The 27,642-nt window shown below is 38.5% G+C and overlaps 1 protein-coding gene, 1 non-coding gene and 1 pseudogene across 2 annotated transcripts in view; 1 reads left to right on the forward strand and 2 right to left on the reverse strand.

Moving 5' to 3' along the window:
- Positions 1-27,642, forward strand: part of INTS4 (integrator complex subunit 4) — an 84,764-nt gene that overhangs the window by 30,989 nt on the left and 26,133 nt on the right. The window contains exons 7-13 of the mRNA XM_043452643.1: positions 2,860-2,931; positions 5,785-5,959; positions 11,288-11,493; positions 14,530-14,672; positions 18,760-18,875; positions 22,527-22,660; positions 23,888-24,045. Coding sequence (XP_043308578.1) covers positions 2,860-2,931; positions 5,785-5,959; positions 11,288-11,493; positions 14,530-14,672; positions 18,760-18,875; positions 22,527-22,660; positions 23,888-24,045 — 1,004 coding nt within the window. The remainder of the gene's footprint in view (positions 1-2,859; positions 2,932-5,784; positions 5,960-11,287; positions 11,494-14,529; positions 14,673-18,759; positions 18,876-22,526; positions 22,661-23,887; positions 24,046-27,642) is intronic.
- On the reverse strand, positions 20,490-21,582 carry LOC122431419 (annotated as a pseudogene).
- On the reverse strand, positions 21,696-21,802 carry LOC122431530. Its single transcript, XR_006266547.1, has one exon. It is a non-coding gene; the product is annotated as a U6 spliceosomal RNA (small nuclear RNA).

The following is a 27,642-nucleotide window of genomic DNA, read 5'->3' on the forward strand; positions in this document are numbered from 1 at the left end:
AGCATATTAGACAGCCAAAGTCTAGAGAAAAAGGACCATAATAGTAAAAATAACTGCCACTGTTACTAAGCACCTGATATGGCCTACATACTTTGCTATAAGGCCACTTACATTATGTCATTTATTCTTATTATTCTTATTCTTATCTCATTATTCTCTGAGAGCCTAAGTAAATATTTAACTTAGACAGATGGGAAGTTATAGAAGGAGATTCAGTTGCTAATCTGACTTTTAGCCTCGCTCTTTCCTACTGTTTTGGCTTTGGGGATCCTAGCACATTTATAAAAAAATTTTTTTAACTTTTCAGAGATAGAGCTGTTTTACAGAAGGAGTGTTGGTGTAACACTCAGCTTTATTTTACACCTGTGTTGTCTTGGACATGTCACTTAGTTTCTTCATCTGTCAAGTGGCTTATCATATTTCTCAGGTTTACCTCACAGGGCTGTCATGATACTCAAATGAGATCCTGTCTGTGACAATGTGTATAACTTGTAAAATACTACCCTATGCAAGGTGGTGGGATGGTTACAACGTGTAAACATATATATAACCATCTATAAAACTTTATATTAGTGTCACAGCAAGAAAGCCTGAAATTATTTTTGATCACTGCTCTTTTGAGGGCCTCCAACTCTGCCAGTCTTAGTAAGATTGTTGGATAAAAAGTTTGGCCTTGACTGTACTGGACACAAATACTTCGATCAGTATTTTGGGGGTAACTGCTAAGACATTTGTGAAACATTTTCATGGAAAAATAAAGAATTTGGATGATTTCATTTTTTCCTGCTTATATATTATATTGCTTGTCCATAATAAACAAGCCAGCTTTTAGTGATTTTATTTTTGAATTCACATTTTAAAGCGTTATTTTGATTTGTGGATATTTTAACATTCAGAACAGTTCAGTCATTCATCAGATTCTTTCAGTCAACATGTACTGAGCATCTGCAGTGTGCTATGTGTGTGTGAGGAGATGTTTAAGAGGAATAATTCAATAATATATTGTCATCTGAGTAGTCAGATTAGAAAAGTAATCCTTAAAGCAGAGTCATTCAAATTTTTGGTTTTGTACCCTATAGAATCTAAAATTCATTTATGTATGTAAAGCTATATGAATAATGAATTACAGTGGTGAGTTAAAAAGTTTTCACTTAGTTTGAGTCAAGTGCTTTATGTTATTTCAGTAATTTCAAATCCAATCAACTCTAAATTATGTTATTATGTTTATACTTCAAAAGTAATTAATAGTCTAATTTTACTACTAATAATAATTATTACTATTTATTGAGTTCCTAGCCTACTAAACTTTTAGTCATAAAAGCATATCCATATACACATGCATATACACCGACTTCCTTATACACTAGCACACGTGAATAGATGCCTACGTACTTAAACTCATATATATTCATGTTTTGCAAATAATTTTTAGTTCTTTTAAACTGAGGTAGATATTATATTATTCATTTTATAAATAATAAAACTAAGGTTTAGGAAAGTGTAATTTTTCCAAGGCCACATGGGTAGTAATGATACTTGATGCTCTAAAGCCCATGTAGCATTCCTTCCTCGTGGGGGTCCAGTTGTATATCGGGAGCTGTGGTTGTACAGCTGAGGTCCTTCTGGTTTACTAGTTCCTCTGTGCAAGCCAAGAGGTAAACTCTGCTGCTCCAGCTCTTGAGTAGACAAACCCGTAATCAGTAAACTGTATTTAGTCTTTAGACTACATGTTCATTAATTCAACAAACTGAGCATAATGTGTGTCTTCAAAAGAGGGGATGGTCAGGTAGATTGACATAGGCAATCAATCAGTTATACTATTGGTATTTCTAGGAAAGGGCGTCTAACATATGCACAGAAAGCTTCTTGGAGGAGGTAATTTCTTAGTTGACTTTGAAAGATGAGTATGGGTTAGCTAAGTAAAGAAGTAGGGAAGGAGAAAATGTGAACAGAAATATGTGAGTCCACTATCATGCATACTAACATCATACTGAACTGTAATATCATACTAAACTACAATATCATGTTAAACCGCAAGCAGTTTGGTATGTTTTGGTAAGAGGGCGTGTTCAACTTGGGTGATGTGTGACAAGAGTAAGCTCTAGAGGAAAGCAGAAGCCAGGCTTTCAAGAACGTAAATGAAATGATAGGCTTTAGACTTCAGTCCATCTTGTACAAAAAGCGAATAGAGTCCATTCTGCTTGACTTACAGCAGGATGAAAACTTTCAGATATTTTATAAAATTTCATACCATAATGCAGTTATCTCTTGTCAGTTTTCCTCACTAGTACGTGAAATTGTTGAGTGCAGAATTGATATCTTTTTGTATTTATACTCCTCTTCCTGGTACTCTAGGCATATAAAGAAATGGTTGCTAAATATGTATTTGTTTAAGGAATGAATGGACAAATGAATGAATAGAATGCAGTGAAAAGGCAAGTAGTAGTTAAGGCAAAGGATTCTGGAGCCTGGGTTTATAGCCCAGCTCTATAATTTACACTCTTTATCACCTTGAATGAGTTGCTTCATCTTTTTGTGCCTTCTTTTCACCTTATATAAGTTGTAACTAATAGTAGTATTTACTTCATAGAGTTGTAGTGAGTATTAAATGAGTTAATATGTGTATTATGTAATATGTGGACTTAGAGCAATGCTTGACACCTAGTAGCTCTGTATTGGTGCTGCTGCTGCTGCTGCTAATGGTTTTATTATTTTCCTGATGATTCAAAATCCATAGGGATCTTTACTATCAAGAATAATGTTATCTTTATGCTCTTAAGTTGGCAGCAAACTGAACTTTAAGATAATATTTATGTCTTAATAGTTGTTTAATTTGCTCTGGATTCTTCCTTTTTATAGGGCTCTATGGAGCAAGTCAGTTCTCATTTCTTGGAACAGACGCTTGACAAGAAGCTGATGTCAGATCTGAGGGTAACTTGAATTCTCTGTTGTTTAAACTGGGTTTCTGAAACCAAAATCAGTGGAGCTGTATGTCAGGTTGTGTTGATTCAGTTTTACAGCCCATGAATTTGTTAAATTAATGTAGGGTGACTAGATTACATTTTAATTTAAAAATCTTAGTGCTGGGTCTAAGTCGCTTCAGTCGTGACTGACTGTGCGATCCTATGGACTGTAGCCTGCCAGGCTCTGTCCTTGGGATTCTTCAGGCAAGAACACTGGAGTGGGTTGCTCTGCCCTCCTGCAAATTCTTAGTAACTTGACCCAAATCACAAGTTACTTCATTACATTTTAAATTATCTTAATGAGATACTTTTCACCGGTTGTGTTTTACAAAGGAGAGGCAAGATTAACTTTCTGGTTTAGAAACTACAAAGATCTGGTCTTATTTTGTTAGATTGTATGACATCTTAGAACTCCTTTCAATAGCAATTTTCATGGAAGAGTTTACATGAGAATACAGTAGCAGGATCCTGTTACTCTGAACAGTAACAGAATGCCCTTAAACTAACTGATGGTTCTCTGACATAGTTGTCAGGAACAGATATGAGTCTGAAAATATGATAGGATCATTTATTGTCAGTATCTTAAGTTTTAAGTTATAAAAGTGTTAATAAGGAATCAGAATCTTTGACAAGTAGAAGGAAAAGGGAAACAGTTTACCCGTATTCCCACTACTCTTAACACATCATTTTGAGGTATTTGTATTCAGCTGTTTCTTATGCATGTTTTAAACATTGAATCATTATATACAGATAATTTTGTAGTCTACTTTTTACCTTTACCACTACATTCTTTTTTCATTTTTTACCTTATAGTTTTTACTGATTGTGTAATATCCCATTGGAAAAGACCCTGATGCTGGGAAAGATTGAGGGCAGGAGGAGAAGGGGACAACAGAGGATGAGATGGTTGGATGGCATCATCGACTCGATGGACATGGGTTTGGGTGGACTCTGGGAGTTGGTGATGGACAGGGAGGCCTAGCGTGCTGCAGTTCATGGGGTCGCAAAGAGTCGGATATGACTGAGCAGCTGAACTGAATATCCCATTAAGTAGATGTATCATCATTTTGTAGCCCTTTGTTATACATTTATAGTTTCTCCTAAATTTTTCCACCATTATAAATCATATAGAGAGTATTATCTCCGTGGATTTTAAATCTTTTCTTTTGATTTATTCCATAAGATAAATTCTTAGGAATGGTTGAAGAGTTGATATCTTTGCTTCATGAAACATTGCCCTATGGCCTTCTTGAAGGGCATTCCCTTCATTTGAGGTCAGTGACTGCGTCACTGTTCTTTGTGTATACTGGAGTGGAAGTGCAAAGAAGGACATGCTCATGGTGAATGATGAGGGATGGGTAATTCAAGGGTTCCTAAGATACATTGCAAGATACAAATGGGTCGCAACCACATCCCTATAGGCTTAAGTGCTGTATTTCATCAGTGCCTTTGAGATGATCAGCCGTGAGGGTGTGGTCTCACTCCAGCAGGATTCATAGAATCTGATATCTAAGGCGGATTGCCGGGGACTTCCCTGGTGGTCTAGTGGATAAGAGTCCGAGCTCTCAGTGCAGGGGGACAGGGTTCAATACCTGTCAGGGAACTGGATTCTACATGCTGCAGCAAAGATCAAACATGGGACAACTAAGACCCAGTGCAGACAAATAAAAATATATATAAAAGACCTGGTGAACCCAAATAAATTAAAAAAATAAAGCAGAATGCCAGTTTATTCATTTATGAAGGTAACTGTAACTGTCAAGTAGACTCAATATTTACTTTAGCCAACTAGTATATCTCCCCTTAAGCAACCTGTGTAGGAAGTAAATTTACTAGAGGCTTGCTTGGTGAGCATAATGTTGCTCAAATAAAGCATAGTCCTATGGTTTGAAAACAATTCTTTTCTAGGACTAGAGTATTGTCTACGCAGGATGATGCTTAGAGGGATACTGCCATTATTTAACCTCTCTAGTTCTCCCTTCCCTGTGTTGCCATGGCAAACATAACCACCTCTCTGATGAATATTCTTGTGTTCTCTTTAATAAAGCTGTGGGTGTGTGTCTTCAGTCACTCAGTCATGTCGGACTTCTTTGTGACCCTGTGGACAGTAAACCCTCCAGGCTTCTTCTGTCCATGGGATCATCCCAGCAAAAATACAGGAGTGGTTAGCCATTTCCTCCTCCAGGGAATATTCCCAACCCTGGTATTGAACCCAGGTCTCCTACGCTCCTGCATTGGCAGGCAGATTCTTTACCAAGTGAGCCACTTGGGAAGCCCCTTAATAAAGTTACTGTCTTTGATAAGATTACTATCAACTATGATAGACCAGAGAGTCTTTGTCTTTGCTTCAAGTTGAATTTGCATATCTCTGCTCTGATAGCTATTGAATGTTTTTTTTTTTTACTGTAACTTTCAGAGAGCAGTCTTTTTTTTTCAAGATATATTTATTTACTTTAAAATTTTTATTTTTTCGTTGTGCTGGGTCTTCATTGCTACACAGGCTTTCTCTAGTTGTGGAGAGCAGGGGCTTCTGTTGTTGCAGCTCATGGGCTCCAGGTGTGTGGGCTGCAGTAGCTGGGGCTTATGGGCTCTACAGTTTGGGCTTAGTAGGTGCACGGGCTTAGTTGCCCCATGGCATGTGGGATCTTCCCAGACCAGGGACTGAACCCATGTCCTCTGCATTGACAGGCAGATTCTTAACCACTAGGCGACCAGGGAAGCCCCGAGAGCAGTCTTTGTTTCCCGCTTTCTCATGTTCTTGGTGTGCAACTTGACTATTGTCTCATGAATCTCAGCAAGTGGCAACTGTTCTCTTCTGCAGAGGAAACGCACTGCACATGAGCGTGCCAAGGAACTGTACAGTTCGGGAGAGTTTTCCAGCGGCAGGAAGTGGGGAGATGACGCTCCCAAGGAAGAGATAGATACAGGGGCTGTGAACCTGATTGAGTCGGGAGCTTGTGGAGCCTTTGTTCATGGATTGGAAGATGAGATGTACGGTAAGAATGACTTCATAATAATACCAGTGCCCACTTACTGAGTGGCTGCTATGTCACTCGCATTGTATTGAGTGATACAGATTGTCTCACTTGATCTTCACAGTCACTCACTGAAGACTTTATTTCACCTTCATTTTTTAAAAATAATTCTTTTATTATTTATTTGCATATTTTTGCTTGTGCTGGCTCTTCATTGCTGCACTTGGGCTTTCTGTAGTTGCAGTGAGCAGGGGCTACTCTTCGTTGCAGTGCCCCAGCTTCTCATTGCAGTGGCTTCTCGTCACGGAATACAGGCTCTAGGCACACAGGCTTCAGTAGTTGCAGCACATGGGCTGAGTAGTTGTGGTCACGGGCTCTGGAGAGCAGCCTCAGTAATTGTGGTGCATAGGCCTAGTTGTTCCTTGGCATGTGGAATCTTCCCAGACCAGGGATGGAACCTGTGTCCCCTGCATTGGCAGGAGGATTCTTATCCATTGTACCACCAGGGAAGTCCCATTTCATTTTTGAAAGACGTTTCCCTGGGAATCCAATTCTAGATTAATAGTGGTTTATTTATTTGTTCTTTTTTTTGTCCTTTAAAGATCTTGTTCCACAGTTTTTCAGTTCTGTTGAGAAGTCTGCTGTCATTTTTTTTTTTTAACTTATTTATATTTTTGACTGTTGGATCTTTGTTGCTGTGCAGAGGCTTTTCTCTAGTTGTGGTGCACAGGCTCCTGTTACAGTGGCTTCTCTTGTTTTGAAGCATGGGCTCTAGGCACATGGGCTCATTAATTGCAGCTTGAGGGCTTAGTTGTTCTAGAGCATGTGGGATTTTCCTGGACCCTGCATTGCAAGGTGCATTTTTAACCACTTGACTACCAGGGAAGCCCTGCTGTAATTTAAAATTTCTGTTTTTCTGTATGTAGTGTATCTTTTTTTACTATCTGTTTTTAAGGTTTTCTCTTTATTACTGGTTTTAAATGATTTAATTATGATATGCCTTGGTATAATTTTCTTCATATTTCATATGCTTGGAGTTTATTGAGCTTCTTGGATCTATGGGTTTGTAGTTTTTATCAAATTTGAAAAATCTTTGGTTGTTATTTCTTTAAATATTTTCCTGAACCCATGCTCCTTTAGGGTCTCCCAGTTACATATATATTAGGCTACTGAGTTTGTCCTGCAACTCAGAGGTGCTCTGTTCTTTTTTTTCCACTTTTTAGTCTTTTTTCTCTTTGTTTCATTTTGAATAATGTTTATTGTTTTGTCTTACCTAATCTTTTCTTCTGCAGTGTCTAATCTGATATTGATTCCATCTGGTATATTTTTCACTTCAGACATTTTAATTGTCACCCCTAGAAGTTTGATTATAATTTAAGTTTCTTTTCTTTAGTGTCTTCTGTGTCGCTACTTAATATGTTTACTCTTTCCTGTAGCTTTGTCAACAGAGAATGTATTTGCAGTAACTGTTCTAATGTCATTGTCTTCTAGCTCTATTACTTTTGTGATTGCTGGGTTGGTTTTGATTGGTTGATTTTTCTCTTCATTATGGATTATATTTTCCTGCTTCTATGCATGCCTGGTAATTTGTGATTGGATGCCAAACACCCTGAATTTTACTTTATTGGGTGCTAAACATTGTTATATTCCTGTAAGTATTCTTGAGCTTTGTTCTAGAATGCAGTTAGCTCAGGTTTTATTTTTAAGCTTTTTTAGGTGGGCTGGAGTAGCACAAAGCCTCAGGGTTATTTTTCTCTACTAGTAAAACAAACCCTTCTGAAAAAACTTTTTGACCATGTGTGAATTTTGGAGATTGTTTCCTCAAATCCTCGAGAGGTTCTTTCTCAGGCCTTGGGTAGTTTCTTCACAGATCAGAAATTGACTGAAGACTTAGGAGGACCCTCTGCAGGTCTCCCAAGCTTGCTCTGTCTGTGCCCTTCTTTCCATTCTGTACTTTGCCCTCTAACTCTAATCACAGCTCTGTCTTCTGAACTCCCAGCTCTGTCTTCTGAACTCAGGGAGACCTACAACCTGGGAACTCTACAGACAGTAAACTGGTATAATCACAGAGCTCACCTCTTTTTATTTCCTGTCTCTCAGAGATCACTCCCTTTTACTGCCTGACATATGATGTGTTGAATACTTTTCTTTGATATATTTTGTCTGTTTTTAGTTGTTTAGTTGTTTCAGAAAGAAGGATTAATCTGGCTTTGTTATTGCATTTTAACCAGTAATAGAAGCCCTTGCAAAGCTCTTAGCATGTCCACAGTGTGATGCTGTCCATCTCACATATATCACACATAGTGCTTTGAGTTGAGTGACTCCAACATCATATTTTCAGTTAGGCTAACATACCTAAGGAGATAATGTTGATTGTCCAAATTTTATAGTAAGATTGTGTCAGAGGATTAGAACTGAGGTCTTTAAAATGCCTACAAAAATGATAACCTTAGAACAGAATCTCTTAGAAGAGTGAGAAAATTACTTTGGAAAGACAGTTTTTCTGTTAATGGATAGAACAATTGGGTTACTCTATTCAGTTTGCTTTAAGGCTTTCTATATACATGGAAATTAAAGCTGCCTCTGCTTTTTTTCCCCATGAACTTGATATATGAATGAAAAATTTAAATAGTGTTAGATAATAAGGAATTCCAGTTATTAAAATCCAGTTTATCCTAAGGCAGATAGCTAGAATCTATTTTGTTTCTACTAGCATTTTTGCTGTGTTTAGTTTCTACAAATGAATTTAATCACAGTTAATGTTTATGTGGTTTATTTCTATAGTTTTTAGTTTGTCACTAAGGTCTAATTAAAGGCACTTGACTTTGGAAAATGAGGAGATCATAACGAGCATCAGGTACAGCAGCTCTCTAATCATATTTATAAAATTCTGGGTCAGTCAGGGTCTTAGGGATACATTTGCTGGGTGAAATGGAGCCTGTTTCATTGGCTGTAGCCTCTAGTGTATCAATAGTATCACACAGTTCTAGTCCTCTTGTTGCATGTTCTCCCTCCTTCCTGGGCCTTTACATGTGCTTCCTCTGTGTAGGAAGGCCCTTTTTCTTTCTTCTGGCCCAGCAACTCCATCTGGTACTATTTTAGGGGTCACTTACCAGAATGCTGCCTGTGATCCTGTTCAGTAGACTGTGTGCCTCTTCTGCGTTTTCTTAATATGACCTGTGAGTTTCCATTGTACCATTCATCACTGTGTGAGGCAGTAGACTACTCTAGTCTTTGGTGGCTAGGAGATGGTATGTGAAGCTGGTAAGTAACAAAACTAGAACCTGATTACGCATGTTAAGATACCAGAGGATCAATCTTTTTTTTTTTTTCTCGAGCAAGCTAGTTCCTTTTCTCTGCCCTGGATCCTTAAGGAGACTGTCACGTATTTTCAACATTCCAAAAAGTTCAGTAGGAAATGTTAATTTAGCTACCTGTAGCTGAGCTATGCATGGCAAAGTAGAAAACCAAGTGTCTTTGCTTCTGCTTGGAATTGCATCAGGTCAGGTCATTCTGATTACCTCATGTTGATCAGAAGTTTTTCTGTGATTCCCTTGATAACACTTGCTGGACTTACATATGAGTCAGTGCTGCATAACCGATAAAGCCCTTGGAAGCAGGGTCAGCATTTAAAATATTTGGGTCCATCTCTGTCTTGTTTTGTAATTATTAGCAATTTCATGTTTAAATTATATTATTGTGATACAGAGCAAATCCTTCCCTTCTGATGAAAAGGAGGAATTTATAACTACCAAGAAAAATCTGAGTCATCTCCCTTTAATGTAGTAATTCTGTTTTTAAGTGTCTGTAAAACCTTTCTTTCTTCTCAGTCCCAACTCTCACATTCATACATAACCACTGAAAAAACCATAGCCTTGACTAGACGGACCTTTGTTGGCAAAGTAATGTCTCTGCTTTTTAATATGCTATCTAGGTTGGTCATTAATTTCTTTCCAAGGAGTAAGCGTCTTTTAATTTCATGGCTGCAATCACCATCTGCAGTGATATTGGACCCCAAAAAATAAAGTCTGACACTGTTTCCTGAAACTCCAGTACTTTGGCCACCTCATGCGAAGAGTTGACTCATTGGAAAAGACCCTAATGCTGGGAGGGATTGGGGGCAGGAGAAGAAGGGGACGACAGAGGATGAGATGGTTGGATGGCATCACCGACTCGATGGACATGAGTTTGAGTAAACTCCGGGAGTTGGTGATGGACAGGGAGGCCTGGCGTGCTGCGATTCATGGAGTCCCAAAGAGTCAGACACAACTGAGTGACTGAATTGAACTGAACTGAAAACCTTTCTTATACAAAAAACTGAACTATATTTGAGGGTTTAACTGCAGTTGAAGGCTTTTTTGAAACTGTACATTATGTTATAGAACCCAGTGGGAATCATTGGAATGAAACAGGCATGTGTGGAAGCCTTGTGAGCACGGTCTGTAACTTACTCCTCTCTCATCTCTATATCCCAACACTCAGCACAGGGCCTGGCATATAGTGCATGTTCAGGGTGCACTGTCAGTGAATGAAGGAAGGGCTTCCTGGACTCAGTGGCCTCACTGTTACATGTTCTGAGCATATAAAGAGATAGGGGACATGCCTCGGTTTTCAGGTGCTTACAAGATCTGTACCTGTATCATAGTTAATGTTTATTGAGCCTTTAACATGTGCCAGACAGTGTGCTACGTGCTTTCCCCACATTATGTCATTTATTCCTCCTAACTGCTCTGTAAGAAAAGGAGTATTCTCTTGAAGTGCTGTGAAGTTAAGTTACTTATTCAAGATCACCGTCCAAGTTAGTGGATGGATTACTTTTTGCAATTCACTGTGAGACCGCTGTCATTCCAGAGCCAGTACCCTTAACCCCTACATGACACTAGTCTAGAATTAGCAGACCGGAGTACTAGTCTTATCTCTGCTCTCACTTTGAGGCAAGTTTATCCACTTTGCTGAGTCTTATCTCTAGATTGAGAATAACGATACTTGAGCCTTTTTTGATCTTAATAATGCTGTTTGAAAAGTGCTTTTTTAAAAAGTACTGTGGTTGGAATATTGAGATAAGACAACTGAGTTTTCAAGAAATTTAAATTAATGGAGATAGGCATGTGACTTGATCACATGTCTGTGGATTTAAGATCTAAACCTCAGTTCTGTGGTACCAGCGTCCTTGTTTGTAGGTCCCTGTGAAGGCAGTGGCAGGATCTACAGACTTGGAGGAGATCTCCCAGAGAGAGTTTGCAGAGTGAGAGGAGTAAAGGGGGAAACACAAGCCTGAATGAGGAGTCCTTGCATTTCATCCATGGGTCTTAACTTGACATACAGTTTTGTTTGTTCCCTTCTCTCTAGAGGTCCGCATTGCGGCTGTGGAGGCACTCTGCATGCTGGCCCAGTCTTCACCCTCTTTTGCTGAGAAGTGCCTTGATTTCCTGGTTGACATGTTTAATGATGAAATTGAGGAAGTACGTCTACAGTCCATACATACCATGAGAAAAATCTCTAACAATATCACCCTTCGAGAGGATCAGCTTGACACTGTCCTGGCTGTGTTAGAGGTGAATGATCACAGTTTGTTACGCATTTCTTCATCAGTACCTACTGAGTGCTGCTTTTCTTTCTTTCCTTTTTTTTTTTTGCCAGACATTGGTGATAAAATAGTGAAGAGGTAGCACAATTCTGCTTTCTGATCACACAGCTCCTTCATGATGGAGGAGACTGTTAAACAGGAAATTTGAATAAAGCTTAGTAATGCTATGATCAGGAAAGGATGGCATGCCCTGGGAACACAGAGTATCTAATCTGAGTTAGCCGAGGTAAGGTTGGGAAGATAGGGAAGAAAGAAGGAATGCTGTAGTGGATACTTGAAGGAGTAGGACTTAATGAGGAATTTTCTTTCTTTTTTTTTAAATGAAAGTATAGTTGACTTGCTATATTATATTAGATTCAGGTATATAAAGAATTTTCTTGGGAAGGCGTGGCACTGATGGTAGTGGGGTGGAAGGGTACCAAGAGGGAGCAGTGTTTTAAGGATCCAGAGGTAAAAGTGGATATGATATATCCAAGGAATTGGGAGGAGCCAAATAAATACATAAAGTTAAAAAAAAAAAAAACAACCCACAAAAAAATCAGTTAGCACCCTGCAGTCATTCTGGTTAAAATGAATAAATAAAATTAAAAATGAGTAGCTGCTGATACATGTAACAACATGGATACATTATGGTAAGTGAAAGTAACCAGGCAGGAGAAGCAGCATGCTCTGTGATTTCATTTATATGACATTTTGGAAAGACAAAAGTGTAGCAGAAAATGCATCAGTGATTGCTAGAAACTGGGGTGAGGGGTAGACTACAGAGGGACACTAGGAAAGTGTTTGAGTGATGCAGGTGTTTTATATCGTGATTGTGATGGTGGTTACATAACTATATGGATTTGTTAGACTCATGGAAGTGTGCACTAAAAAGGATGAATTTTATTATAGAATGTAAAACATATATCAATAAACCTGACTTTAAAAAAAATTGCTTTGGAGATCCCGTTTCCTGCTAAAAGTAACCAAAATGCAGAAGAGAAATGGCTGATTCCAGGTGTGGTGCAGGAAACATAACAAGATAACCTTGTACTGCCTTGTCATACAGAAAGCAGATATTAGCTATCAAACACCTTTAGGCTCCTATCAAAAGACCCAGGAGATGACTTAAATAGTCTCTCACTGGCCAAAGGTGAAACATCTCATTAAGATTACAACTGCAAATATGAAACCCATGATTTTATAATAATTAAGTAAAGCAAGTCACTAGTCACATTGGAAGATGCATAGTAATCAACTCATTATTTTGAAAACTGGTAAGTTAAGGAATCAAGCATTTATCCTTCCTTTTCCTATACAAATGGAACTTCAAGACAACCAGCTAGGTGATAAAGGGAAGTTTCTCTTGTAGAAGTATTCCAGTTAATGAATCAAGAATGATAGAATTTACATATCATTGTTTTACAACTTTAATGAATTACTAGATCTAGGCAGTGATCTTCAATGGTTAGTAATATCACAAAGGAGAAATATATAGTTGCTGAGGGAAGTATACGGTACCACCTGTGAAGTGGTCTTATAAAAAAATTGAACCTGATTCTGATCAAGCCTGTAAATCAAACTACCATCTCAAGATATACAGGGGAGAAATTGCAAGGGGTAAAAAAAGTGAGATGTAAAGAGATTTTACATATTAAAAGATACTTAAGGGGCATATTACCCAACTGCAATGGGTGAACATTCTTGGAGCCTGATTAGAACAAGTAAAACCTTTTTGAGTAGGGGAAATTTGATTATGGGGTGGATATTTGATATTAAAGAATTATTAAAATGTTAGGCATTGTATTGGTTTTATGGATTTTTAAAAAAAATAAAGACTTATTTTTAAAAAGAAGTATTATAAAAAAAAAAAAAAGAAGTATTATGGCAATATTTACCAACAGAATGCTATGATTTCTCTGACTGGATTCAAAATAATTTGGGAGGGGTGGTTAAAGGTATAGATGAAGCATGATTGGCTGTGAGTTAATAGTTGAGACTGGGGGGTTTCTTGTCTCTGCTTATTTATAGATGCTTCAAATTGTCTTTGTTAAAAAGTTTCAAAGAACTGGCAAAAAATGCTATGAAGATATCAATAAGAGTAAAACTGATAGGTGTCTGTTTACGTTAGCATTAAGAAGTTGTTGGTGACCTTTTCTAATCATTTTAGTGAGGTTGAGCAGAAGGTATTGGGGAGGGAAGAGGCCACTTTCTGACATCACCTGGTACCTCCTCTTTTTTTGTTTATCTGCCCTAGCCACACTGCTATTTTTTCAACGTGCTTTTGCCTTTCAAACATAGCCTTTATGTTTGCTGTTCCCTTTGATCATGCCACATAAAATAACCCTCCAGTCCTAGCACTCTTATCCTTAACCTTCTTTATAGTTTCTCATATCTTACTTACCTAGGATGTGCTAGGTCCTCCTTGCTGCGCATGGGCTTTCTCTAGTTGCAGCAAGCAGGGGCTACTCTCTAGTTGCGGTGCTTGGGCTACCCATTGCCGTGGCTTCTCGTTGCAGAACACTGACTCTAGGACATGCAGGCTTCAGTAGTTGTAATGCATGGGCTTAGTTGCCCTGAGGTATGTGGAATCTTCCCAGACTAGAGATGGAACCTGTGTCCCTTGCATTGGCAGGTGGATTCTTAACCACTGGATCACCAGGGCAGTCCTTTAGCTGTTTATTTTTTTCTTTTCACCGGAAGGAAGCTCCTGAGAGCAGGGATTCGATTTTAATTATGGCTCTATCCCTAACACTTGGTACATAGTAGGTACTGATAAATGTTGACTGTATAATAAAGTATTCTGTAAATGTTGAGTGTACAAATGAATGAATGAACAAATGGATGAATTCTTCAAATATCATTTCAGATTTTACCTCCTCTGTGAAGTCTTTTCAATTACTAGCCCCTCCCCTTTGAGAGGGGCTGTTTGCCTTATACTCCCACTTTAACTTGTACAGTCCTCCATAAATAGCTAATCCATAGTGATTGCTTTTATTATTATTGTTACCTTTTTTTTTTTAAGGATTCATCTAGAGATATTAGAGAGGCTCTTCATGAACTCCTATGCTGTACTAATGTTTCAACCAAAGAAGGGATTCATCTTGCACTGGTGGAGCTGCTAAAAAATTTAACCAAGTACCCTACTGATAGGGACTCCATATGGAAGTAAGGATTTTTTTTTTTCTCATTTGCTTGCTGAGTCTGATAATGTGTTAAATGGACAGTGTTGACATTATTCAGTGGATCATCATGGATTGAGATACGGCCTTCAATTTTGCCTTCACTTTAGAAACCTGATTCAACTTAGCCATACCCTTAAGAGTCTGGTTCCTAAACTGAATATCATATTTTAGGTTATTCATTTGTCCATCCGTCCACATAGCAAATGTAATACGCCTGCCATGTGCTTACTCTGTGCCAAGCCCTATGGTAACTTTTGGAGATACAGAGATGAGTCTGTAGATTCCCTTTTCCTCCTATATGATGTTAGTCACTCCTTTGTCTATTACCATCATTGTGAAGATTAGAGGGAGGGTAAGTATTTGATCTTCAGATGGAAAATCATGATTCCCTGGATTACCTCTAGTTTAGAATTAGGCTTAACACTGTTCATGAATTGCTGTTTGAAGAGCTACTTGCATCAGTTCAGTTCAGTTCAGTCGCTCAGTCACGTCCGACTCTTTGCGACCCCATGAATCGCAGCACGCCAGGCCCCCGTCCATCACCAACTCCGAGTCAACTCAAACCCATGTCCATCGAGTCAGTGATGCCATCCAGCCATCTCATCCTCTGCCGTCCCCTCCTCCTCCTGCCCCCAATCCTTCCCAGCATTAGGGTCTTTTCCAATGAGTCAACTCTTCACATGAGGTAGCCAAACTTCGCATGAGTTTCAGCTTCAACATCAGTCCTTCCAATGAACACCCAGGACTGATCTCCTTTAGGATGGACTGGGTGGATCTTCTTGCAGTCCAAGGGACTCTCAAGAGTCTTCTCCAACATCACAGTTCAAAAGCATCAATTCTTTGGCGCTCAGCTTTCTTCACAGTCCAACTCTCACATCCATACATGACTACTGGAAAAACCATAGCCTTGACTAGACGGACCTTTGTTGGCAAAGTAGTGTCTCTGCTTTTAAATATGCTGTCCAGGATGGTCATAACTTTCCTTCCAAGGAGTAAGCGTCTTTTAATTTCATGGCTGCAATCACCATCTGCAGTGATTTTGGAGCCCCAAAAAATAAAGTCTGACACTGTTTCCATTGGTTCCCCATCCATTTCCCATGAAGTGATGGGACCAGATGCCATGATCTTAGTTTTATGAATGTTGAGCTTTAAGCCAACTTTTTCACTCTGCTTCACTTTCATCAAGAGGCTTTTTAGTTCCTCTTCACTTTCTGCCATAAGGGTGGTGTCATCTGCAAATCTGAGGTTATTAATATTTCTCCCGGCAATCTTGATTCCAGCTTGTGCTTCTTCCAGCCCAGCGTTTCTCATGATGTACTCTGCATATAAGTTAAATAAGCAGGGTGACGATATACAGCCTTGACATACTCCTTTTCCTATTTGGAACATTTACTATAAACTGTTCATTGTTGTACTCCACATATTTCAACGAATTTACATGATGAGATCACTCCAAATATATGATTTATTTTAAAAAATTATTACCAAAATTAGAAAAACTATGGGTCCAATCAGGTACAAATCAGGCCAAATCAAGATATACTAAAAGTTAAAAATACCAGGAAATCTTGCTATAGGTAATATTTCTATTATCTGGTTTTCTGTTTCGCATTTCTTGATGTTTTTTCAGCTCAATTCATTGTGCGTTTCTTGATTGCCTTCAGGGAGCACTCAGTCATTTGGGATGTGGGGATACAATGTCCCCTGAGGCATAGCGAGTAAAGGGGCTGAGAGAGGTCAGAAAACTAGTGAATTAAGTTCTTTCCACACAGAAAGAAATCAAGACTGGGGAAAAGTGTACTTTCCTTACAGTATCAAGTGTTTTGAATGCGATGCCTTTCATACCCCATACTCCTATCAGTTTGTTCATAGGGTTTGTTTTCTCTCTTTCACTGATCTTACTTTCCAGTCCTTGGTGAAGACTCATCTCCTTTGTGAAACTTTCTCTGGTCACGGTGATCTCTTCTGCCTTTGACAGGTGGAAAGAAAATGATATCAAACTGTCATTTAGTAGTTCATTACCTTGTAGTGTTAGTTATCATTGCCTCAGATTATAAACTCAATGAGAGCATTAAATAAAGTTCTGTGTTTCTTTTTAATTCACACCTCCTACACTGGAAATTTATTAAAAATAAGAAAAATGCCTAAATACCAGCACGTATGTAGTTTTTTATGTCTTATAAAGGGCATTCATGTAATCATAGTAGTTAACTAATAGCCAATTAATAATAGCTAAACTAATAGTTAATTGAGTTCTTATTATATAATGGCAGACACTTTGCTAATACTTTTCATTATTTCATTTAATCCTTATAGCAACTGTATAAGGTAATTATATTTTATCTCATTTGTAGGTAAGAAATATATCTGTTCAAGGCCACATAGTTATTAAGTTTCTTGTTTCAGATCAGGTCTCTTCTGATTTTAGAACTTCACCTAGTAAATCAGTTAGAATGCTTTTGTCTACAAGTAACAGAAAATCTGATTAAAAGGGGCTTAAATACTGTCTAGTTTTTTTGCTTAACAAAAAAGTCAGAGAGTTGATTTCAGGGTTAGTCATTCAACAGTTTAACACAATTAGTACTCTGGTTGATTTTTTTGTTTGTTATTCTGTTGGTTTTCTTCTCATAGTTGCAAAATGGCTGTCTCATAAGACAGTATCTTAAGAAAGAGAGAAAAGGGCATTCCCTCTATGCATTTTTTTGTCTCTTTTCCTAGAAAAATTTATTGAATTATAGTTGCTTTATAATGTTGTGTTACTTTCTGCTATATAGCAAAGTGATTTAGTTATATTCGTATGTTATTTTTCATATTCTTTTCCATTATGATTTATCACTGGATATTGAATATAGTTGCCTGTGCTATACAGTAGAACCTTGTTGTGTATCCATCCTATATATAATAGTTTCCACTTGCTAATCTCAAACTCACAATCCTTTCCTACCCCACCCTTGTCCCCTTTTGGCAACCACAAATCTGTCCTCTATATCTGTAAGTTTGTTTCTGTTTAATAGATATGTTCATTTGCATGCACTTTTTTTCATTTGGTTAAGAAAACATTCCTGAGAAATTCCCCAGCAGAGTTGACCTCCTGTTCCATTGACCAGAACTAGGTTACTTGACTACTTGCAAACCAGTCACTGTAAAATGGGATTGGGATTGCCATGATGTTGTTGTTGTTCAGACACTAAGTAGGGTCCGACTCTTTGCGACCCCGTGAACTGCAGCATACCAGGCTCCCCTGTCCTTCACTATCTTCCAGAGTTTCCATCTCATCCTCTGCCCCTCCCTTCTCCTTTTGCCTTCAGTCTTTCCCAGCATCAGGGTCTTTTCCAATGAGTTGGCTCTTGCCATCAGGTGGCCAAAGTATTGGAGCTTCAGCATCAGTCCTCCCAGTGAATATTCAGGGTTGATTTCCTTTAGGATTGACTAGTTTGATCTTGCAGTCCAAGGAATTCTCCAGAGTCTTCTCCAGCACCACAATTCAAAAGCATCAATTCTTTGGCACTCAGCCATCTTTATGGTCCAACTTTCACATCCGTACACGACAGCCAGAAAAACCATAGCTTTGACTGTATGAACCTTTGTTGGCAAAGTGATGTCTCTGCTTTTTAATACATTGTCTAGATTTGTCATACCTTTCCTTCCAAAGAGCAAGCATCTTTTTATTTCGTAGCTATCATCACCATCCTCAGTCATTTTGCCCTGATGAGTTTAGACCAGTTATGGTTGAGCCCTAGGGCTGAGCCTACCTTCATTGAGTACTTTACTACCTATCTGATGCCTGAGTAAAATCAGGGTCTCTTGGCAGTGAAGTTGGGGGAAATGGTTATTAGTTAAATAACTTTGAGAAATATCTGCTATATCAGCTCTTTTATCTCTATAATAACCAAGTTTTTAGATGAATTAATTGAGTTCCGGAATAATTGAATGACCAGAAGTCACAGAAGTCACAAAAGTAGATGGTTGAGAATTTGTAATTCCGATTTATGTTTTCTGATTCCAGTTCCTGGTGCTTTTTAAAGCATTTATTAACTTACTAAAGAGGGCTCTCATTCTGTTTGTTTCAGATGCTTAAAGTTTCTGGGAAGTCGGCATCCAACCCTGGTGCTTCCCTTGGTGCCTGAGCTGCTGAGCACCCACCCGTTTTTTGACACAGCTGAACCAGACATGGATGATCCAGCTTGTATCCTCTGCTGACTTAGCAGGAAATTTTGGCCTCTTTTTCTGCAGTGTAGCTTTGGTGGTCTGAAGGTCTTGGATTTTGTTTTCTCTTTCTCATTTCTTTTAGTTAAAAGTATATCCTGAGGAAACCTAGTGATAATTACTTTCCTCAGCTTTCGTTTCTGTATTCACAGTAATTCACCTTTGCCATTGAATACTACTACTAATTTTTTAGCCATTTATTGAATACCTATATTCCACATATATATATTCCACTTACTGTTTAAATATACTATATTCCACATGCTGTTTAAATACTTCATATATTTTATCACTGATCTTCCAAACAACCCTGGAAGGAGGTTATTATTCCCTGTTTACAGATGAGGAAACTGAGATCCAGAGAGGTTAAATAACTCTTAAGCAGCAAATCTGGGATAGAGAGTCAGGCATATTTGGTTTTAAAGGCTGTGGACTTTTCCCCTTTTTATTCCATGTTTCATTTGATTTGCAGCCTGAAGGAGAGGATGGGCTGAGTTAGGGTACATGAATTCTCTAGCTCTAATACAAGCTCAGGGGTGTTGTGATAGCTTTGGGCAGCATGGCATGTAGTCAGGTTGTTTTCCACTAATGGGAATATATTTACATCAATGCATCCATACTCTTCCACGCTTCTTTTCACTCTGTAGCACACCTTTGGTGAGGTTTAAGGAGGTATTTATTAAGAGACGTGAACCAGCCAAATAACTGGCTGTTGGGGATGACCATTGTTTTCTCTTAATTCTCTTTTTAAATTTTCATAGGGCATTTGGACAATTTTTAAAAAGACCTGTGTAATTGATGTGCTAACAAATGCCTGACTCTAAGAAAGGTACATCCCTGACGTTACCTCTAAAGGTGCAATGCTATGGCTGTTTGAAATTCAGCTCATCTGACTTGTGGGCTAGGAGTTACTACAAATTACGCAGGATGTATTAAAGTGCCCTGAAATTTAAGCCCCCTTCACATTAAAAAAAAAAAAGCTAAACATTTTTGAAAGTATAATGTTAGTATGTTTGGCTTCAAATAACAGAGATTGACTCAAATGTAGCTTAAATGTTAATTACAGGTTTGTTTGTTTTTCTCTCAATGTAAAAGAAGTCTGGAGGTAAGCAGTCTGCTGCTGATATAGTAGCTGTACATTCTTCTTCTTCTTCTTCTTTTTAATTTTTGGCCACTCTGAGAGGCATGTGGGATCTTAGTTCCTGAATCAGGGATTAAACCCATGCCCCCTGCCTTGGGAGCTCAGAGTCTTAACCACTGGACCACCAGGGAAGTCCTATCTTGTATTTTTAATTTCTGATTTTCCCTCTGTTAAAAAATTAATACACATAGAAAAAATTTTAAAGTGGAAAAAAAATTCATATTTAACAGCCAGAGTCTTACTAGCTAAAGTAATTGTTAATATTTTGGTGTGCTTCCTTCTCCCTTTTTGTTTATTTATTTATTTTTTTTGGCAATGGTATGACTGTATTTATTGTGCCTAGGAAGCAAGGTGAGGAAGCAACCTCAACATGCAGAGGGTAGGGAAAGTGTGGAGTTCCCTGTAAAATTCAGAAGGTCTCTGCTGGACCCATCACAGAATGAGAGGAAGCTCTCAATAGATCATTCCCTTCATTTCTTCCCTGGGCTTTTCAAAATTCTTCAGGATGATGTTGTATAACACAGCGTAAGCATTGCAGAGCTCCATGACCATCAGTCAGATATCCTGGTACTCTGCCTCCTCCAGCCCCTGCACCAGTTGTCGAGAAGACCCACGTGGGGCTGCTTAGCTGCTTTGGTCACGGCATCACCGTGCTCAGAGAAGTACTTGGAGATTTGTGTGCGAAAGCCTTCCAGTTTGGTGTGAAGGGCAGTTATCAGCTCAAACACCTTCTGAACAGCCACTCCAAAATTATTCGCATCCTCAGTCTGAGGTATCTGCAGCTGCAACCAGGTGGTGACCAGGTTTAGCTTCTCAGCAACATCCTTGATATCAGGCTTCACACGCTGCAGGAGGACTCCAGTCTTCTCATTGCAGCTTACTAGGCTACATCATGGAAGACCTTTGTCTTCATCTTCCTCTTTGTTCTTTTCATCTTGTCCTCCTTCTCCTGCTGTTTTTTTCCCCTCCTCCTTCTCTTTCTCTTTGATTGGATCAGGCCTGCGTACCAGGGCCTTCAGATTGCTCTAGTTGGCTTCATTGAGAGTTAGCTCCTTTAAAAATGGATTAAAAAAAAAAATGCATCCAACTCAGAAATCTTCTTGGGGAAATAGCTCCCGAGCAGGTTCTCTGTCATAATACACAGGTCTTCATGGAACACATCCACACCTTGGCTTGGCTTCAGACAGGACCCCGCAGGACCCTGAGCCTGGCCATGGCTGAGGTGGGGGTCTAGCACTGCGGATGGACAGAGGAGTGGGTATGGGAAAGGGAAAGAGAAAGCAGCGATTACTCCCCACACGGCCTTCCTGGGTAGTGGGAGTGGATGTACTAGAAGAGGCTGGGACAGACCAGAGGGAGGTGGGGAGGCAGCCTCTCTGCAACCAGGTGGTGACCAGGTTGAGCTTAGAGCCCTAGAGCCCAAGAGGTGCCTTCCTGCCTCCCCACCTGCCCTTCTCCGTTTTTAAAAGCTTGGATTTGGGATTTTGCTGTTATTTTTTTAAACATTTTATTTCATCCAAAAACATTTCTTGACAGCTGCTATCATATCCCCTATACATTTTGGAGCCTACTTTTTTCAGTTATAGTAAAATGCTTCTGATAGAATATTAAACATCTTTTTTTTTTTTCATTGCCATGAAATTTTATCAGAAGGAACTTAAAAATATGGAACGCTTCACGAATTTGCGTGTCATCCTTGCGCAGGGGCCATGCTAATCTTCTCTGTATCGTTCCAATTTTAGTATATGTGCTGCCGAAGCGAGCACTAAACATCTTTAATAAATGTAATTTTTAATGATTGCATGATACTCCATCAAATTGATGAAACAGAAGTATAATTGTTCTCCTGGTTTTGGACATTTAGATTGTTTCTGATTATTTGCTATTATTTGAATGATTCTCTATTTGATTTTGAGATGTGGAATTACTCAGCATTCATAAGTCTCTTAGGGTGGTGGTTTAGTCGCTAAGCTGTGTCCAACTCTTGCAACGCCGTGGACTGTAGCCCACGAGGCTCCTCTGTCCATGGGATTTCCCAGGCAAGAATACTGGAATGAGTTGCCATTTCTTTCTCCAGGGTATCTTCCCGACCCAGGGCTCAAACCCGAGTCTCTTGCACTCAGGCGGGTCTCCTGCATTGCAGGCAGATTTTTTACTGACTGAGCCACCAGGGAAACCTGTAATCTTGTATCAAGTTATTATTCAAAGAGATTGTGCTAGTGTATACTTTAGTAGGTATTGTACCAAAGTTTGTATTTGTTAGTATTCTCATCAACAGACATAGTTTAAAATAACCTTTCTTTGGTAATTGGGGGTGGGTAATTGGGAAAATTTGGTGTGAGGTTGTGTAGCTCTTTGAATCTGCATTTGTTTGTTAGAAAAATTGTAGTCATTTAGTAGGAATTTGAGGGGTTAGAAGTAGAGGCACAAAATTCTGGCCAGACTCAACCTTCAATACTTTCAAGTTTACTTAACCCACATATTTATCAGACATTGCAGTTTTGGTTCTTATTTTCAATGCTGCTAAAACCTGTCCAACGATGCCTGCATTGTTCTCAGATCATACCTTCAGGCACTATGCCTACCTCCGAGACAGTCTTTCTCATCTTGTTCCTGCCTTGAGGGTATGTTGAAAACATCTATTCTTTGTGTTGTTGCTTTTTTTGATTTTTAGTCCTTTGTGATAAATAGCAGAAAGCAGACTATATATTTTCTGAAAACACATTCATTAATTCTTTCTCTTTTATTTTGTACTCCTGCTTCTGAATGCTTTACCTTTTAAGAAGATTCATTTTTTGATTGTACCTGGGTTATTGACTGTGTTATATTAGGCAAGAAGAAGCCTGAAACATTTCTTATGTTATTTATTTTTAAATTTTTTGGCCACCTCATACAGTATGTGGGATCTTAGACCCCTGACCAGGGATCGAACCCATGCCCCCTGCTTTGGAAGCATGGACTGCCAGGGAAGTTTCTGGAACAGCGCATTTTATTTTTTTATTTTTTGGAACAGCGTATTTTAAATCAAGGATTAGATCCTATTACATTTTAATAATTACATGAAGTTATCATTCTCAAGTTTATTTTTTAATAATCAAATGTTATTTTAAAAACCTAAGAGTTACAGAAAGAAAAAATTATCAGTATCAGAACCATACTTATGATGATAGCAAACACCGAGGGCTGTGTGCAGGCACTTTGTTAAGCTCTTTATGTGAATTTACTTATCCCTACTTAAATAACTCTAAATGACTTAAATTAGAATAATATATGTATATGGTTAGAAAATTTAAACTATATAGAAGATACTAAGTTAAAATTGAAATTCTTGCTCTCTTTCTCATCCTTTTCTTGAAAGGTAGCCACTTTTAACAGTAAGAACAAGAATTATAATTATCAATTATCATAATATAAAACATTTTTATAGCATGTTATAAATGTTTTTTAATACAAAAATTTACTTGGGAATAAATCATCAGTCTTCTATGAAGTGAATGATCAATAAAGGTTAAAAATAAACATGGCATTAATTTTTAGTCTCATTTGTGTGGTTAGCCCATTTATTTCAATTAACAATAGAAAATAATATTATACCATTCTCTTTTCTTTTTCTCCTTGCAGCTTGTGGCTGGCTATATTCGGTAGACCATGTTCATTTTCTCTCTCTGTTTCCCTTTCTCCCATTTAAGCTGAGGAAGGAGAAAAAGAAAAAGAAAAAGATTATTTACAGAATTACCTAGCTCTTTTTCCTTTTCTTTGTTTGACTCACATTTTTCCCCCTGGTTTCTTCGTGTTAGCAGAAGTTGAGCCACAGAGTTTGATGATGCTGTAACCTCACTGTGTGTGCTTAGTTACCAGGTAGAAAACTAGTGTCATCAGGTCTTTCTCCCAATATCACACCTCATGAGGATCCTTCCCATCAGTTCCTGCAGCAGAGCCTTGAAAGGGTATACAGTCTTCAGCACCTCGACCCTCAGGGAACCCAGGAGCTACTAGAGTTCACCATCAGGTGAGGTGACTGATCATCCCTTTCCTTTGACAGAGTTAATGTTGTTATGCTTGGCTTGACCCTTATGATTTCTAATGTTGGTTATAGGCTGGTTTTTCTGACTCTGTTGACATGATTTTATGATGTTTTTATTTTGGATTAGATTGTGGTTTAAGCATATTACAAAGAAAAGGTTTGTGTTCATGACTAGATTGATGATTAGTACAAAACTAGAAAGAGTTAGCAAAGAAGCTGTTTTCAGCTTTTCTTACCTTTATATATATATTAGTTTGAGTAGCAGAAAATGCAACTAGTAGTGGTTTAAACAAGAGGAAAAGTTAATTCTTTCTCATAGGCAGACAGCTGAGGTGGCTGATAACCTAGACTCATTCTTTCTTGTTTCTCCATCTTCAGCATTAAGTGGCCTTTGCCTGAAGATCCAAACTTTAACTGTCTCCTTTATAATCCAGCCTCGAGGAAACAGGAAAGAGTAGAAGGGCATCATTTCTACAAGCACTCCCTTTAAAGACACTTCCCGCAAAGTTGCATGTTCTAATTTTCCTTGTGTCTCATTGAGGAGAACTTAAGTCACATAGCTATATCTAGCTGCGAGGAGCTAGGAAAGGTAGTTTTTGTTCCAAGTGACCAGTGCTTAGTTAGCACATGGTGACTGAGGAAGAAGGGAAGGATATTGATAACAATCAGCAGACTGTCAGGCTCTGTTGGAATGTCCTGCATGATCTGAAAAGAAATGAAACCCATTTGCTTTTAGCAGAGGCAGTATCTGTCTGTCTCTGTAAATAGGATTTGATTGAGATACAGCATTTAGCAGCTGCTTTCCTGCTGCAGTGGTCGAGTTGAGTAGTTACCATGGAGACACTATGGATGGCAAAGCCTAAAATATTTACTATCTGATCCTTTATGGAAAAAGTTTGCTGACCCTGAAGTGCTGCCTCAATCACATTTTCTTTCTCATCTGCTTCCTCACCAAGGTGATTAAATTTAGAGGCTGCAACTGAAGTTGTTGGCGCTGAGCCTCGGAAAATAAACTCTACTTCCGACTTAGCCACACCTAAATAAACATTTAAGTTTTATCCTTGACATTTTACTAACCAGCTGGCATTAAGAAATTACAGAATGTACGAAAGTGAGCTAGTTTGGTCATCAGCTGCAATGCTGGCTTTTTTTTTTTTTTTAAGCTAATGAAACTTTATTAAACAATATTTGGAAAAAAACCAAAGGAAAAAAAAAGATAAATCTCCAAATCACCCACATACAACAGAAACACAAAGATGCTATACAGTATTCCTTTCAGATCCACCCTGGCCCTCCACTAGGTAGATCACTGGTATTTGACTTCAGTAAACACCCTGGTTGGAGTCGCCCTCATGACCTGGGCTTTGTGAGGTGACAGTCCTGCTGTGCTGTGGGCTGGTCAGAGGACCGTTCTACTGCTGTGGTCCGTCCTGGGCACTGTGTTTTTCGTTAAGTGCATTCTTGAGAAAGGTGGCCAGGATGGTGAAAAATTTGGAAAGGAAAGCAGATGGTACAGTAGTTAGCTGATCACCTACTATGTTTTACAAACATTATTGCAGTTAGATATTGTAAACCATTTCACGAAGAAGTAGAAATTGGGGGAAATGAAGCAATTTGTTAGGAAGTAGAACTGAGATTTAAGTCTAGCTTTGTTTGACTCTAATACTGATGCTCTCTGATATGTAGCAGTGAAGGGGATTCTTATATCCTTGAAGAATAGATCAGATGACCCCTGGGATTCTTCAGAATTTACATTTTCTATAGTTGTTGAAAAGTGAACTGTTAGTCCAAATTTCATACAGAAGTTTCTCTGATTAGGATTGTGGTCATTTACTTCTTAGTGCTAGTATCAAACAAATAAAATTCACCGTCATACACATTGTCCTTTGTTGTAATCTAAGCAGCCATGTCGCCCAACTAAGATTTCACCTCACTACTATAGTTCAGTGACGGTCCTGGGGGATGAATTTTTGGTTTGTTTTTAGAATTTGACATAACTTTGAGTTCACCACTGTATTTTGGGTGCTTTATAGGAGCTTAGTAAGTATTTGTTGAAAACTTTAGTTATGGTGGCTTAACCAGGAAGGAAAACTTCTAAGATTTTTATAGATGGCATTTTCTTCTGGTCATACCTCATCTTCAGTCTCATGGATTTGATCCTTTGTAAGGCTCTGCTATCCTTGTTCATAGCAAGAGCTGTTTTCTATTAAGTGCCCACTATGTATGCACTCTTCTAAGTGTTTTATGTACATTGTTTCATTGAATTTGAAAACAATCATATGAGAGTTAGCCAACTTTTACAATGAGTGAGGGAGCCTGGGTTCATTAATTTGTTATATGGTTTTTCATCACCCATCGTATGTCAAGCATTGTGCTGGGCAAAAGGGACACAGTCGTGACAAGACATAGTCTCTGTTGCTGGGGATCTTACAGCCTGGTTGGGTATATAAGGCAGGCAATATTGTGCTTCCCACACAATACATTAAGTACAGGGTTTTCTGTACTTACTATATTGGAAGAAGATGATGGAAGAGGGGACTTAACCCTTCCATTTATAGTCTCCTGATGAATGTCTGAACTGAGGCTTCCTAAGGATTGTGGGCATAAAAAGATACAGGGAGGAAACACTGGGACACAGAATGTTTTGAGCAGGGCTAGAAAATTTCTATTTTTGTTTGTATAATAGTTCAGATTTCCTGTAGCTAGTTGGGTAGCATCTTGTTTTGTGCAACTCAAGAGTAATCGTTACGGTCCAAGGATGGTAGAATGACTTAACACTTGGGAACGGTCAGCTAATGTATAGTCAGCTTGTCAGTGTTCTCTGTAATGTAAGAGAAGGCAGAATCTGTGTGTAGATGATATGGTTCCAAAGTAGAATGATTCAGGGCCATCTTTTGCAAGATAGGTATTAGTGGTGCAAAAAGGGAGAGACCAGCTGGCCACCAAAATACCATTTTACAGGTGTGGTTAGCTAGTACAGGGTCTTGCCATTTATTGTGATAGATTTCCCACACATGAGCAGGCTCTCCAGGATCAGCTCAAACCACCAAAACTCAGAGACAATAGTGTAAGCCACAGACCCCAATTTATTCAGTCACTTTGGAAATAATTCCCTCTTCGCCCCTTTCCGGGGCATCTCCTTTTTGGTACCAAGGTCCTCAGGAGGCAGCACTAGCTATCAGAAAGTTGCCCGAAATAAGAGGACAGTGGACAGTTTTGTACAGACTGCTCTGAAACTTGATATATTATAGCAGCCCTGAGTTAACTTCTCTCATTAGCCAAATCTTTAGGTTTCCCACAGTTATGATTACTATATGAAATCTTGATATGGATCTTAAAAAACCAGGCAGCTTTCTATGAATTTTCTTGAGATGGATTGTTAGTTCTAAGTATGCTATGGTTAAGTAGTTCATTTATATCATTAAGGATCCAGTTTCTCTCTGCCTCTTTGGATTTTTCTTGTCTTCAACATTTGCTTTATCCCAAGGCTTTTTTCTTTTAGAGTTATAGTATGGCTGCTATTGGTAATCAGGACTATAAAACATTCTTATTCAGTTTAGTAAGAGAGAAAGCGGGAACATG

This window comes from Cervus canadensis, chromosome 29 (assembly GCF_019320065.1).
Source record: "Cervus canadensis isolate Bull #8, Minnesota chromosome 29, ASM1932006v1, whole genome shotgun sequence".
Classification (NCBI taxonomy): domain Eukaryota; kingdom Metazoa; phylum Chordata; class Mammalia; order Artiodactyla; family Cervidae; genus Cervus; species Cervus canadensis.